This window comes from Micromys minutus (assembly GCF_963924665.1).
Source record: "Micromys minutus genome assembly, chromosome: 16".
Classification (NCBI taxonomy): Eukaryota; Metazoa; Chordata; class Mammalia; order Rodentia; family Muridae; genus Micromys; species Micromys minutus.
Window position 1 is genome coordinate 19,091,566 of NC_137985.1, and position 12,572 is coordinate 19,104,137.

A 12,572-nucleotide genomic window follows, 5' to 3' on the forward strand; every position below is an offset into this window, starting at 1 on the left:
ACAGTGATACGGGCAAGGGAAGGACAAGGAAGTCTTGGCAGCCTTGGCTGAGGTTCAGGGACTTGCAATCAGGCCTGACAGGTTCTTGGTGGAGGTGACTCTGGGAATCTCTGCAGAGTTCTGAGACTGAAAGAAAGACTGAGACAGGTTAGGTCTTAAGGTGCCAGGGGATACGTTAAGAGCAATGGTAAGGTCTGGTTCTCTGCTCTCTGTGAACATGAAAAGTAAGGCTTTTAGACAAAGATGGAGAAGCCAGAAACAGTTTCCAAGGCTCCTTACAAGGCCCATGCCATTTTTACAGTCTTGGTGATTCTTAACAGCAATTTTAATAATGACGATGAAAGCGAGCGCTATTCTCTCTCCCTGGGAACAGTGTGGCCGCCGACAAAGGTTGCAATTAATACGAAAAATGAGTTTTATTGCTTCACTGTGGATTTAATTAATTTATGTTCTCTCTGTTTCCATTGCCCTGTGTCCTCTGAGCTGACTGGATGTCTAGGCAATGTTTCCGTACGAGAGTCCTTGTGACAAAGGAAAGTACTATGAAGTTTTTCCTTACTCTGAACACGTTTAATATTACAAAAGTGAAAACACATGCAAGGGGAAAGTGAACAGTTTGGGCCAGTGATTCTCAACCTTCAGTTCAGTTCCCCATTCTGTACTGACCCCAACCGTAACATTATTTTCACAGATACCTTATACCTGAAATCTTGCTACTGTTATGCTGTGCAATCTACATATCTCTATGTTTTCAGTCGTCTTTTGGGGATCACAACCCCGAGGTTGGGAGCGGCTGAGTTGGGCTCGTTTTATACCGTTTTACACATAAGAACATAGGCTGTCTGCAGGTTGGCTTCAATTGAGGTTTCCAAACTTTGGTGTAGTTGACCTTTGTCTTGGTTAGTTCAGTGTTGTGAACCATCCTGTGGGTTAGTTCAGGCTGCCTCCGGAGGTCTGTGTCTACAAGACACGTGCAGCTCTCTCCATCCCCACTGAGATATCAGCAGTGTCTCCTAATGTTGCCAGAATTCCCCCGGTCAGGGGCAGGAAGAGGAAGAACAGCTGGCTTGAGTGTGTTGTGGTGATTTAGCCAGAAAACAATGGCTTACATCTCATGCAGTTCTGTTGTTCTTATTTAAAAGCTTGTGGTTCCTCAAAACCCGTCCACTGCCTGCAGAAACCTGATGGATACTTACAAACTTTCTTCTAGGAGATTCTTATAAACTCACTTTACTGAGTTCTGTGTATTTCCCACGTTCTTTTACCTCCTTCCTCCACTTCACTTAGCAGCTGGGTAAATCACAGCTTGATTTTACATCACTTACCACTTACTGTTTTTCTTTTTCTAGATCATTAGTTCCTCAATGCAGAATATTATAAGACATTTATACCTGAATATAGAAAATGTAGATGTTGCCTGGAATATGTTTTTTAGTTCATTTCACCTTAAACTCCCTGTTTATATTTTCTCCTTTGTATGATGAAGGAGACACACTATATTATCTGAAATTTTATGTCTATTTCCATATATCAGAAATTTAACAATTTGTATTGTTTCTTTTGTTTGCTCCCTACACTCAAGACAGGTTTTCCAAGAACACTCAGAATGGGCCCTGCAGACCCCCAGGGGTCCATAGACAACAATGCTGGCCTACAGTACCATCAATAGAGTCAACATAAATGTTGACCATAACTCAAGTGGGATTTAATGCCTTTTGCATGTAATAATTTAAAAAGCAAACTCATATATTACATAATGCTTTAAATGCAATTTTCCTAACAAGTCACTGTTCCTGTAGTTTATAAAAGCATTGGTCTGAATTGGAGACAAAACAGAATAAAGTGTTCCTTCACTAAAGGTAGCAGAGATGCCCTTGTTGAAAATGTGATGGGAGCTTTTTACAACCTTATTTTTTTTCTGTCAAGTAAGAGACAGTACAATTTGGTTCACAAGGCTTTAACCTTGGTGGCAGGTGAGAGAAAGTCTGACTATTCTTTGATCAGCACAGATTTCATGGCAGATAGAAGTTGTTACAGTTGTTTTTTCAAGAGGAGATTGTTTCTAAGTAATATTCTCTTACGTGATATATGTTCTCTTAAAGTTTTCGCATAGCTCATTGCTCGTTAATATCTTACTCTAAGAAAAGATGTTTAAGAACCGGGGCAATCGGAATATCTTGACTTCAATCATTATATTCCCAAGAATCTCTTTTCCTGTGCAACGGTATCTCCGATGTGAGTGTGCCAAAGTCTCTGTCGCCAGTTAGGTCAGAGAGAGCATGTGCTGAAGGAAAAGGCTTGGAATACATTTGCTGCAGAGCTTTACAGATGGTTCTGAGCCCTCTCCGCCATCCAGGTCCGTTCATCACTCAGAGAAATCTATGGTGTAGACTCAGGCACTGGACGGACACGTTAACAGGGAAGTTAAGCAATGATCTTAACAATCTGCCTTTGGTCTGGTTTTCTAATGTTATTGCCCAGTTTTTCTGTGCATATCCAAGAACAGTGGAGAAACCACTCTCCCAGCAGAGTCACTTGAAGCCAAAGACACTGTCATGTTCCCCGAGCTATGGACAGCCTGTTCTGGCTCCTGCATCCCGCTCAGAGGAGAATATTCTGTACAGCCGTGTGTTCCTCCTGGGAGCTCTCTGCACATGGCCTGGCATTGCTAGGGGTCGCCTTGCCTGCACTGCCTCCCAAACCCGTGCGACCTTCCTAACAAATTTCATCCCTCCATGTTTAAAAAAAAAAAAAAAAGGCAAGATCACTGCTCTCCCTGTTAGTAGCAAACAACCACCCTGTCTTTACATTTCTTTAATCCAGATGATGAAAATGTGTAACACACCCAGAAACTCCACTGGACTGGCCAACTTGGCAGTCATTTTGTACTTGCTTGGATTTAGCATGAATGGGATTTGGTTCTCTGATTTCCCTGCCTCTATCACTTGGAACAAATTACTTATTATCCAAACAAGCTCGTATTAGTAGACCAGGCAGGCACACGGCACGTTGCTCACAAGTGCCTTTGCTCAGTTAGATTTATGCTGGCCCAAATCGTTTTATATTACTTTTCATTGTTGAAAATTTACTGTATTCATCCCCGGTTTGGCATAAGTATTTGTAGTGTGCTAACGGTTCCTGCGGCTGAACACTTTATCTCTGTAACACTTCATGCAAAGGAAATTAAAAAATATATAGTGAAAGAAACTCCCGGATATGTTTCCAATCAGCTGTGCACTTGAGTCATTTGATGTGTGGGCACCAGAGAGCAAAGAATTACTAAGTGTTCTCAGTCATTCACAATGCCTTGGAAATCCAGATCAGGATTCCGAGTTTATGAAAACATCTGTTGGAAATTCCACAAGCCCTTTATTATTCTGTTACTACGAATTAAGAACATTTTGTCGTGGTGCTGTCTGAAAGGACTCTTGAAAGGAAGGCAGTCCTTTCTGTCTTGAATAAGATCAGTGGGTGTAGTTGGGTTGACTAGGTAGTGTTGGAGTTTACCTCTGCAACAGAGGGGCAGGCCTTTTATATCAAAACAGCTGTTTCTTGTCCCATGTGCTCCCCTAAATTCTTTTGCAAGTCTGGCTGTCTGGTGGACTTCTAAGGCAACAGTGACAACAGGTGTATCCAGATGCAACTCACCAGAAAGTATAGCACATGGGATGGTAAACCCTGAGTCCAGATAGAATGAATTATGTGCTTTAGTTACTTCTGTGGCTTTTCCCCCAGGGCCTTAAGCCAAACTATTTGTTCCCGTTCTGAGGATCTGAACCTCTAACTTCTGTTTTTTTTTTTTTTTTTTTTTTTTTTTTTTTTTTTTTTTTTTCCAGTGAATTAGTATGAATTTAGTTTGACTATCGTCTCAACATGTAATAACTCATACATTAGTGATTTCAGATTTGTTTACAGTTATTACCTCAGAGTAAATCAAAAGAGAAATAGAAAGGTGCAGTCCTTTGTTGGAGGTGGGAAGTAAGCCTTGGCAGGTTTGATCTACTGAAGGTCATAGCTACTAGAATTTTGTAATTAATCTTTATATTTTAATTAGCACTCTTACTTCCTGCCGTGTCTTATACTTCTCCCTTGACATCCAGTGACTTCGAATTCTTATAATCTCACATCAAGTCCTCTTTCATTGTGTTGTTTTTAGATATGGTATTCTGTTTGATTAAACATAAATGAAATGATGGTTTTATATATTTTGGCCAAGAGAGTTGAAAGTGGTTTTCAATCTGAAAATATAATAGATTTATGAGGTCAATAGATTCAGTCATAAAAAGTTTAATGTGATTGTGCTGGCTAGCAGATACACGTATTGTGGGAAATGTTGCCAAGGGTCTAGCCTTGGCTTACATGATATATTTAATGTCTGCTTAAAAGACAGAAGAGCCACACTCATTTCTGGCTTTTTCTTTTTTTATTAGGTTGTACCCATGAAGGAAAAACATACAATAGCTCCTTCAAGTGGCAAAGCCCAGCTGAGCCCTGCATCCTTCGACAGTGCCAGGTAAAATCCAAGTGCTTTTCTCCTCCTTTGCTGCTACTTTCAGACAACACATAGTGAGTCTCCTAAGAGACTGGGAAGAGAGAAGAGGGGACGACTTCATCCCTGTATGTATTTGTTGTGACGATAGCCAGAAGGAGACAGGTGCAGGGTAGGTACTGAACAGGAAGTGTCTCTAGAAATACGCAGTGGAACTGTCCACCATCATTACACAAAGCTGGGAAAATGCCAGGAAGGTGTCTATGTCCTTAGGGAGCTCATCTCTTCCTGTGAACTCAACTTGGAGCAAAACCAGCAATTCTTGTTAGCACAGCGCTATCTCAACTTCCCTAAGGCTGTGAGTCTTTAATACAGTTCCTCATGTTGTGGTAACACCCAACCATAAAATCATTTTCATAACTGTAATTTTGCAACTGTTAGGAATTCTATCATAAGCATCTGTGTTTTCTCATGATCCGAGGCAACCCCTGTAGAAACCATTGTTTGGGGATGTGACCCACAGGTTGAGAACCAGTGTGTTAGTAGAAAAGAGCAATTTTTAGATGAGATACATTTTCCTTCTTTGACTCAAAAAAGATTTTGAGTGGGAGCCAAGCTGTAAGAACCACAGGTTCAGCAACTGTGGAATCTGCTGTTGTTGACTGTTGTTTAGTTCCCAAAGGAGCCGTTGTTCCACATTGCTCTAATCCCATGGTGTGAAACCCTGTCAGACAAACCAAAGAGAAAAAGAACAGCCTAAATTCTTTTCTTATTGAATAGAAATACTGAGTCAAGAAATAACAGCCAGCGGCTGGTGAATTAGCTTAGAGGTAAATGGGTTTGTGCTCCTGCAAGTCTTGTGGCCCGAGTTCAATCCCCAGTACCTACAGTAAGGCAAAGGGGAAAACAGACTTCAGATTGTCCCCCCGCCTCCACATTTATACTTAGCATTCATGACCTCACACATGTTATGTTGGGCACACATATGAACCATAAATTTAAAAATATGGTTTAAAATATAGTTTAAAAGTATGGTTAAATAATGGTAGAATAGTCCAAATTGTCTGGAGCTCTTTCACATTTTTCCTGAATAAATTCATGTTTCTTTTACTCAAAAAATATGCTGTTTATCTAATTTTAAATAACTTCAAAATTATATTTGTATGGAAAACTTTCTGTTAAGTTATTTACTTCCAAACCCCATTTCACCCTCTTGGTATATATGTTTGCCATCAAGAGAGACTGACAGGTAGGCACAATACTGGATGTCTGTCTCAGATCTTATCTTGGAGACATTGATATTTTATGTGAAGTCATGTGCAGTTTTATTGTATTGCAGGTTTTATTATGCAATAGACATTCTCAATCATTAGGCTTCCAGTTATTTATGTCCTTTCTGGCTTCTTCCTGAAGCAAGCTATTTGTGAAGTAAGTAGTACGTAAACATGATATAAACTTAGATATAAATCATCTAAGTTTACTTTTGATGGTAGACTTAACCAGACAGACAGGAGCAATAAGTTTTAGGAGCAACCTCAAAGTTCACATTCCTGCCAAAATTTTTTAGCTCAATCCTGCTCCTTGGTCAATGACATTGTCAGTCCTTGAAGGGGGTAATATGGAAGTCTCTGGTACGATGTTTGTGAAACAAGCCAATAACTCACACTGGGCATGAGTAGCACCGTGCCCAGCAGTCCTGAGGTCTTATAGAGCTGATGTTACTACCCTGAAGGAATGAAGATAGTTTTTATATTAAACGTGAGCCTCTATGTAGGGGCGTTTCCTTTCATGAAGCCTGCACTCTATGTGTACCAGTGAGATCCAGGGAGGATGGATGACCACACCAGTCTCAGAAGTGAGGAGATGCTTCAATGTGGAAGGGCGTGTCCCCTCCAAAGGTGAACACCTTCTCTTCACATACATCCTAGGATGTGCTTTCATTCAACAAGTGGGAAAGCGAGCATCTTGGATGCACTCCCAGCAGTTCTCTTCCTGCTCCCGCCTCCCACTTCCTTCCTTCAGGAATGAGCTCTAGGAGGATGCAATCAAGGGTCCTTCCTGTTTTGTAGGCACTTCCAGTTGCTGTGATGCAAGCACAATGATAGTCACAGAATCAGTGACAGAGGAGACAGTACACTCTTGACACCTCTGTATAATGGGAATGGAGCTACTAGGGAGGAGGTAAACAGAGCGACTCATTAACATGCTTCTAGCAGATGCTGGCACTCAGTAGGTACAGCGAGGTGCCAGACGGGTGACAACAAGTCTGATAATCTGGTCTGTTTCCATTTGCGTCGAATTCTACGTATTTTCTTATAGTCTGTGCCAATGAAAATTCTACATTTTTACCCACTTGGGATTTCTTAACTAGGAGAGAAAAATCTGGAGATCACAATGAGAAGTTCCTGCTGAGAATTTCCCTGAGGCCTCAGTTTGGGTGGCCGATACAGAAGGAGAGTTGAGCCTACCTCACAGCCTTGCTTTAGCTATAGAACTAGAGAATATGCTCTAAAAAGTGGATTGCTGGTATTTTGAGGATCCCTTCCCTCAAATGTGATAAATGCTGTAGTAAATTCCAGTAGTAGTGGCACTCTCAAGCCAGGCAAGATATGAAAACGTTGAGAGTACGATGTCCCCTGTGTCCGTGTGGCAGACACATGGAAGAAAATAGCTTTGTTATGAGGTCATAATATCTGTGTTCAGTCTGTGCTTCTCTCCATCCAAACCCAAGGAAAGCCGACGACAATATGGATTCATTTAGAAAAGTGGGTGGAGAATATAGCAGGAACCCCTCAATGTCAAAAGATGTTTCCCTTGAAACTTGTTATGTTGGTGACCACCTGTGACCCCAGCACTCAGGATGTGGAGGCAGAAGGGTCAGAAGTTCAACACTATCCTCTCTCAGTTCAAGACCAGCTTGGGATACCTGTGATCCTGTTTCAAAGAAAGAAACAAATAATTGAAATCCCCAAACCTTCAATTGTCATCTAGATACCAAGAGCAGTTTGCTATTGGCTCCCCTGATTTCATCCTTTGAATCTACACTTCTCTGTTTTGATGTACCCAATTATGAACTGAGAAATAATTTTCTCTAATCTTTTCATTTACCGATGGAGGAACCCGAGTTCCAGGTTTTACTGGAGGCCAAGGGGGCACTTCTAATTCTGCAGAACTGGGGACAGTCTTCCTAGAAGTTGGGAAGATTTTTCTGGACTTAGGTTTTCTTCTGGACACAAGTGTAAGCACTCTGATCCTCCTATGTGTCTGTAGTTAATGGCCAAGAGTATAGTAACCATGTTAGAGAACACAGCCATGAATGATAACTTAAAGTAGGTACGAACACCCAGCCAGGACTGTGAGATGCTCACAGTTGGCAAGGAGATCTTTCTAAACAGATTTAAAGGGACAAACAAAACACAGGACCAATTTGTCCATGATGGGACAAATAACAGGTGACAACAATCGTAAATTGAGGTCCAAAGCATCCCCTCTTGTGAGCTGGATATTTTCCCATTTGCATCTTAGTTTCCAGGCCCAACACCCAACCTTGCATTTTGAGGGTTTGGATTTGTTCCAATCTCTGACTATTTTCCTAAAGAAGTAACTCAAGTGGTAATTCTGGCCTGATGTACTCCTGACATTCTGTTTTCCAGGAGGGTGTGGTCACAGAGTCTGAGGTGCGCTGCGTTGTTCACTGTGAAAATCCTGTAGAGCATCCAGGAGCCTGCTGCCCTACCTGTCCAGGTAATGCTCAAGAAAGGGAAGCTGATTAGCTTCCTGGTGTAGCACAGGGCCGATGATGCTCTGTTTTATCAAGAACCCATCGTTTCCCTTCCATATCCAGACTAGACTTTCCAGCTGCACATGTAATGAGTTTGGAGTGGAAGCTCCTTTGAGTAGCAATAGCTGTTGGACTCTTGTGTGCCCAGCATGAAAGGAATTATGTGCTGTAGGTCTTGGCTTGTGGAATCCCCACGCTCAGAGGTCTGCTTTCCACTCTAGGCCACAGGTAATGCTTATTTTGGAAGGGAGAACTATGGCTTTCCTTGTGATCAGCATTTTTTTTTTAACTTCTTCCTAATGCAATACCTTCTTGGTCAGAGTGTGTCGCGATGATGAGGTGGCCAGATGTTTTTCGAAAGCAGGGAGCTGTGTCCCACATGACTTTAGTTTGGAGTTTTGTTGGTTTCAGTTTTCAATGTGTTTTAACAAGCTGGGCCTGTCCTCTGGGCTGAGGTGGTGGGAGGTTCCTGTGTCTTCTCTTGTGCTCTCAGGAGAGCCTGGGGATTTCGAAGTGAGAAATCTTTCTCCTGATCTTTTAAGCCCACGGCTGATAGTCTCAGGCAGGTGTTTGGTGTTTTCTCTGAGCCTTCTCTTCACTGGGGATGTTACTCACAACTACTGTTCTCTGTGAGGTAGCAGGCGAAGGCCTGGCTAGAAGCCCCTAGTGGGATGTTTGGCAAAGATGGTCCTTCTCCACGTCAGTACCATTGAAACCCACTGAGTTTCTCCTGCTTCTAGTTTTCTTTGTCCCGAGAGGTCTTTATTCAGCTTTCTTTCACTCCAGAATTTCCGTAAAACTGGTATTTCCTCAATCTACATGGGTAAAAAAAATACTCCTTAGAAGTGAACCAATTCCATAAGCTAACTGCTTCAAATTAATCAGCACTTTGAATACTTTTCTTTCTCAGTGTGCTCCTTGGTTTGAACTGTGGTAGAATGTTCTCGGACACCTACAAGAGCTTTATTAAATCAAATAGTCAGTTCTTCAGACTGGATATGGAAAACTAAATGTTAATGCCTAGGCTGCACCCTGGAAAATTTTATTTGAATCTTCAAGGCAGTGGTGGGTGTAGGCTAGTGGTTAGGCCCAAGTAATTTCGATATGTAGTCAAGTTTGAGACTGATAATAGAATAGATGCTTTTTACTGTATAGATTTAAACCTTATAATAACTCCTAAAAGTATTATTCAGTTCTTTTTAGCAGATGGTTGATTTATCAATGCAGAATCAATTCTGGGTCCCTCTCAACCACAGAAGCCTTTAAGGAGCAATGTGTGAGGGTAATATAAAGGGGTCCTTGTAACTCAACACCTTTTACTGTATCTGACACTGTCACTTGGTCACTTGGGAGACTGTCCTGTGTTGTGCTTCCTTTGAAACACAGGCATGCGGTCAGTGGGGCTTCCTTCAGTCACTGGCTTTTTCGGTTGAGGTCCCAGGAAGGAGAGAACTGGACTCCATCCATGCACACATCGCAGGGTTAAGTCCTTAGAACCATCCAAGGATGCACAAAGTGTTGTCTGCAGGACAACAGGAAACCAGACCCAGTGACTGTGTCTCACCAAGGCCCACAGTGACCAAGTCCCATAGATGGAGATGGAATTAGATTTCTTCTCATTCTTAGACATCTACTCCAACAATACCAGGAGAACTTCTCTAGTTAGGTTCTGGAAGGTAAATATTTAAATGTGAGCACACCAGTGCCACACACTAGCCCTTACCGGACAGGCTGTGGGCCTCAGGGATGCTCTCAGCTCTGCTTCCTCCCCTGAATCCCAACAGCTAGGTTGGGATGCAAATTGGAAGATTTAGAAGGAGTCCACTCCAGAATGTCTCATCTTTTGCTTTGGAGTTAAGCCTCAGCCAGTTCTAGATAGAGGTAGTCAGGGAAAGCCTTAGGGTATTTACCCTGGTACTTCAGAGGGCCTGCATCTGCCATTGATCCCCTGGCCTTCTGCATAATGACAAACATGTGGGCAGTTTCCTCCCAAAATGAATTTCAGGGCACTCTGGGTTGTCTGCTCCCCCACTGTAGTCTGCGAATTGCTCAAGGACAGTGGACGTGACGGAAGCAGAATTTTCATTTTCAGTTCTGTTGTTCAAGTTGTCAAATATAGATTGTCCTGGCAAGCCATATGTCAGTCAGGGGTGTAAACATGGGAAGGGATCGAAGACACTTTGTTGGAAGTGGCCTATGGAACTAGAAATAAACTATTAAGCATCTGTCACTGTAAACAGTGCTGAGACCCATCTACCAAGATTTTCAACATCATCCGAACAGCAAGGAAACGGCTGATTGCCAGCTCTGCATTTAGTGATAAAAAGATCTTGTGCCTGGGTCACCGTTTGAATTTCTTTACTTGGCTATTATATTTTGAATTCAGCACTTGTAGGGATGTATCTCTGTTGAGAAGAGTCACAATTACTTGAAGATTGATAGGACCAGGAGCCAATTAGCAAAAGCCGGGTGTGTTCTTCTTTCTCAGGAACTGGTTGCTGTAAGCGTCTGGTGGTTTCTCCTGACATTGTCTTGAACTCCTTTGTCCTTCACAAAAGCCTACCCATACTCCCTCATTGCCTACTATGTAGGGTATGACCTCAGCTATCCTGGCTTTGTGAGGACAGTCTTGAAGGAAGTGGTTTTGCCATTCACTGACACAGCTGCTTGCCAGCCGTCTCTCTTCTCTCTCTCTCTCTCTCTCTCTCTCTCTCTCTCTCTCTCTCTCTCTCTCTCTCACACACACACACACACACAGACACACACACATACACATACACACACACACACACACAAACACACACACACACAGTGGAACAGAAAACCACAGGACATATCCTGTCTTATTCCTATTAACTTTTGTGCATGACCCTCTGTATAGGGCATCAGGTGTGTCAGAGCCAAGTTCATGTTCCAACTCGTGCACCTGCTGAGTTTTTATCATCTGTGGGACAAGGGACTGAGCTCCTTTTGTGCCAGACTGGAAGGGGATATGAGAACCAAGGGCATACTGGACCAGGAACAGACTGTGTAATTCCTGGTACTCCAGTGGCCGCCCACAGAGGCATCTGCTCTTTCTCATCTCAACCTTCCCTCCCTTGGCCTTGCTTTGGTCTCTTTTGACCTCTTCTGACCTCTCTGGAGTTGGTCCCCCTGGCTGTGGTCAGCCCGATCCCTCTGCAGCTCCAAATCTCACCATGTGACTCACCATCGCAATCTGTGGTCCACGGGCAGACTCAAGTTCCAGTGTCATTTGTTTTCTATCATCTTCAGGGTCTCTGGCCCTGCGCCAGCACGCCAATCATCTGAACTCTATCATTTTCCCTCTTTAATTCCACATAATATTGCAATCAAAGAGGATTTATACTGGGGAGAGGTAGAGGGAACAAGTGGAAGAGGGCTGTCATAGGGCAGAAGGGCCTTGCCAAACTGAACGAAGTCTGTAGTCCTAATTCCAAACTCTCCTTTTCCAGGCTGTGTGTTTGAAGGTGTACAGTACCAGGAAGGAGAAGACTTTCAGCCAGAAGGAAACAAATGTATCAAGTGCTCCTGTCTTGTAAGTACTGCTAGGGCATTGCTAGGTGATCCTCAGGGTTAGCTGCTTCTAGCATTCACTGAGAGAAAACTCATCTTTTCTATGCTCTCCTCATTAGGCGCTTAAGATGCAGGGCCAAGGGAAAACCCACGGGAGGCAAGTTTCACAGCTTTGGTGACTTCCTGGGTTGAGGTTCTGTGTGTGTACTGGTTTGCAGGCATTCCTTCCAGAGTGTTCAGTAGCACCTTGGTGTTGACCTATAGGTCCACAACTATATAACTGTCATTGTCTGCAGACCTTGCCCTGTGTCTTCTGGAGAGCAAACTGGCTTTTCATTAAGACCCCCGAGTGGAGGAGTTTTTCTTTCACCCCCTTTTGGGGGAAGGCCATCAGTCTTCTGTTTTCTGGAGCAGAGTAACTGTCTCCTGAGATAGCTTTCTATTCTGTGTAGCCCAGGGAGGGCGAAGATACAAATCATCCCGGGGTGATCTGTGAGGTGATGGCTGGCAGGTGGGAATTGCCTGTTAACAACAGCTTTGGGCAGTGTAGAGATTCGTGAGACTCCCATAGACCCATCCTTCCATCATGCTTAAGAAACGAGAAAAGAGCTTGATTCTCCCTATGACGTTATAGGGAGTTTCAAAATGAATGTGTTTTAAATCAAAAGTAAGACCGGCGGTGATTGCAATGATGGGGCGACTTGTGTTTAGCAGTTGGACTGTGTTATCTGCAGTAGGAGTTAGTACAGCACATGCTGAGAAATAAAG

The 12,572-nt window shown here is 43.0% G+C and overlaps 1 protein-coding gene across 2 annotated transcripts in view; it reads left to right on the plus strand.

Annotated features, from left to right (window-relative positions):
• Positions 1 to 12,572, plus strand: part of BMPER (BMP binding endothelial regulator) — a gene marked incomplete at its 5' end in the record, with an annotated part of 236,718 nt that overhangs the window by 53,692 nt on the left and 170,454 nt on the right. For both annotated transcript variants that reach the window (XM_080930012.1, XM_080930013.1), the window contains 3 exons: positions 4,431 to 4,513; positions 8,143 to 8,233; positions 11,744 to 11,826. In XM_080930012.1, the coding sequence (XP_080786138.1) occupies positions 4,431 to 4,513; positions 8,143 to 8,233; positions 11,744 to 11,826 (257 nt within the window). The remainder of the gene's footprint in view (positions 1 to 4,430; positions 4,514 to 8,142; positions 8,234 to 11,743; positions 11,827 to 12,572) is intronic.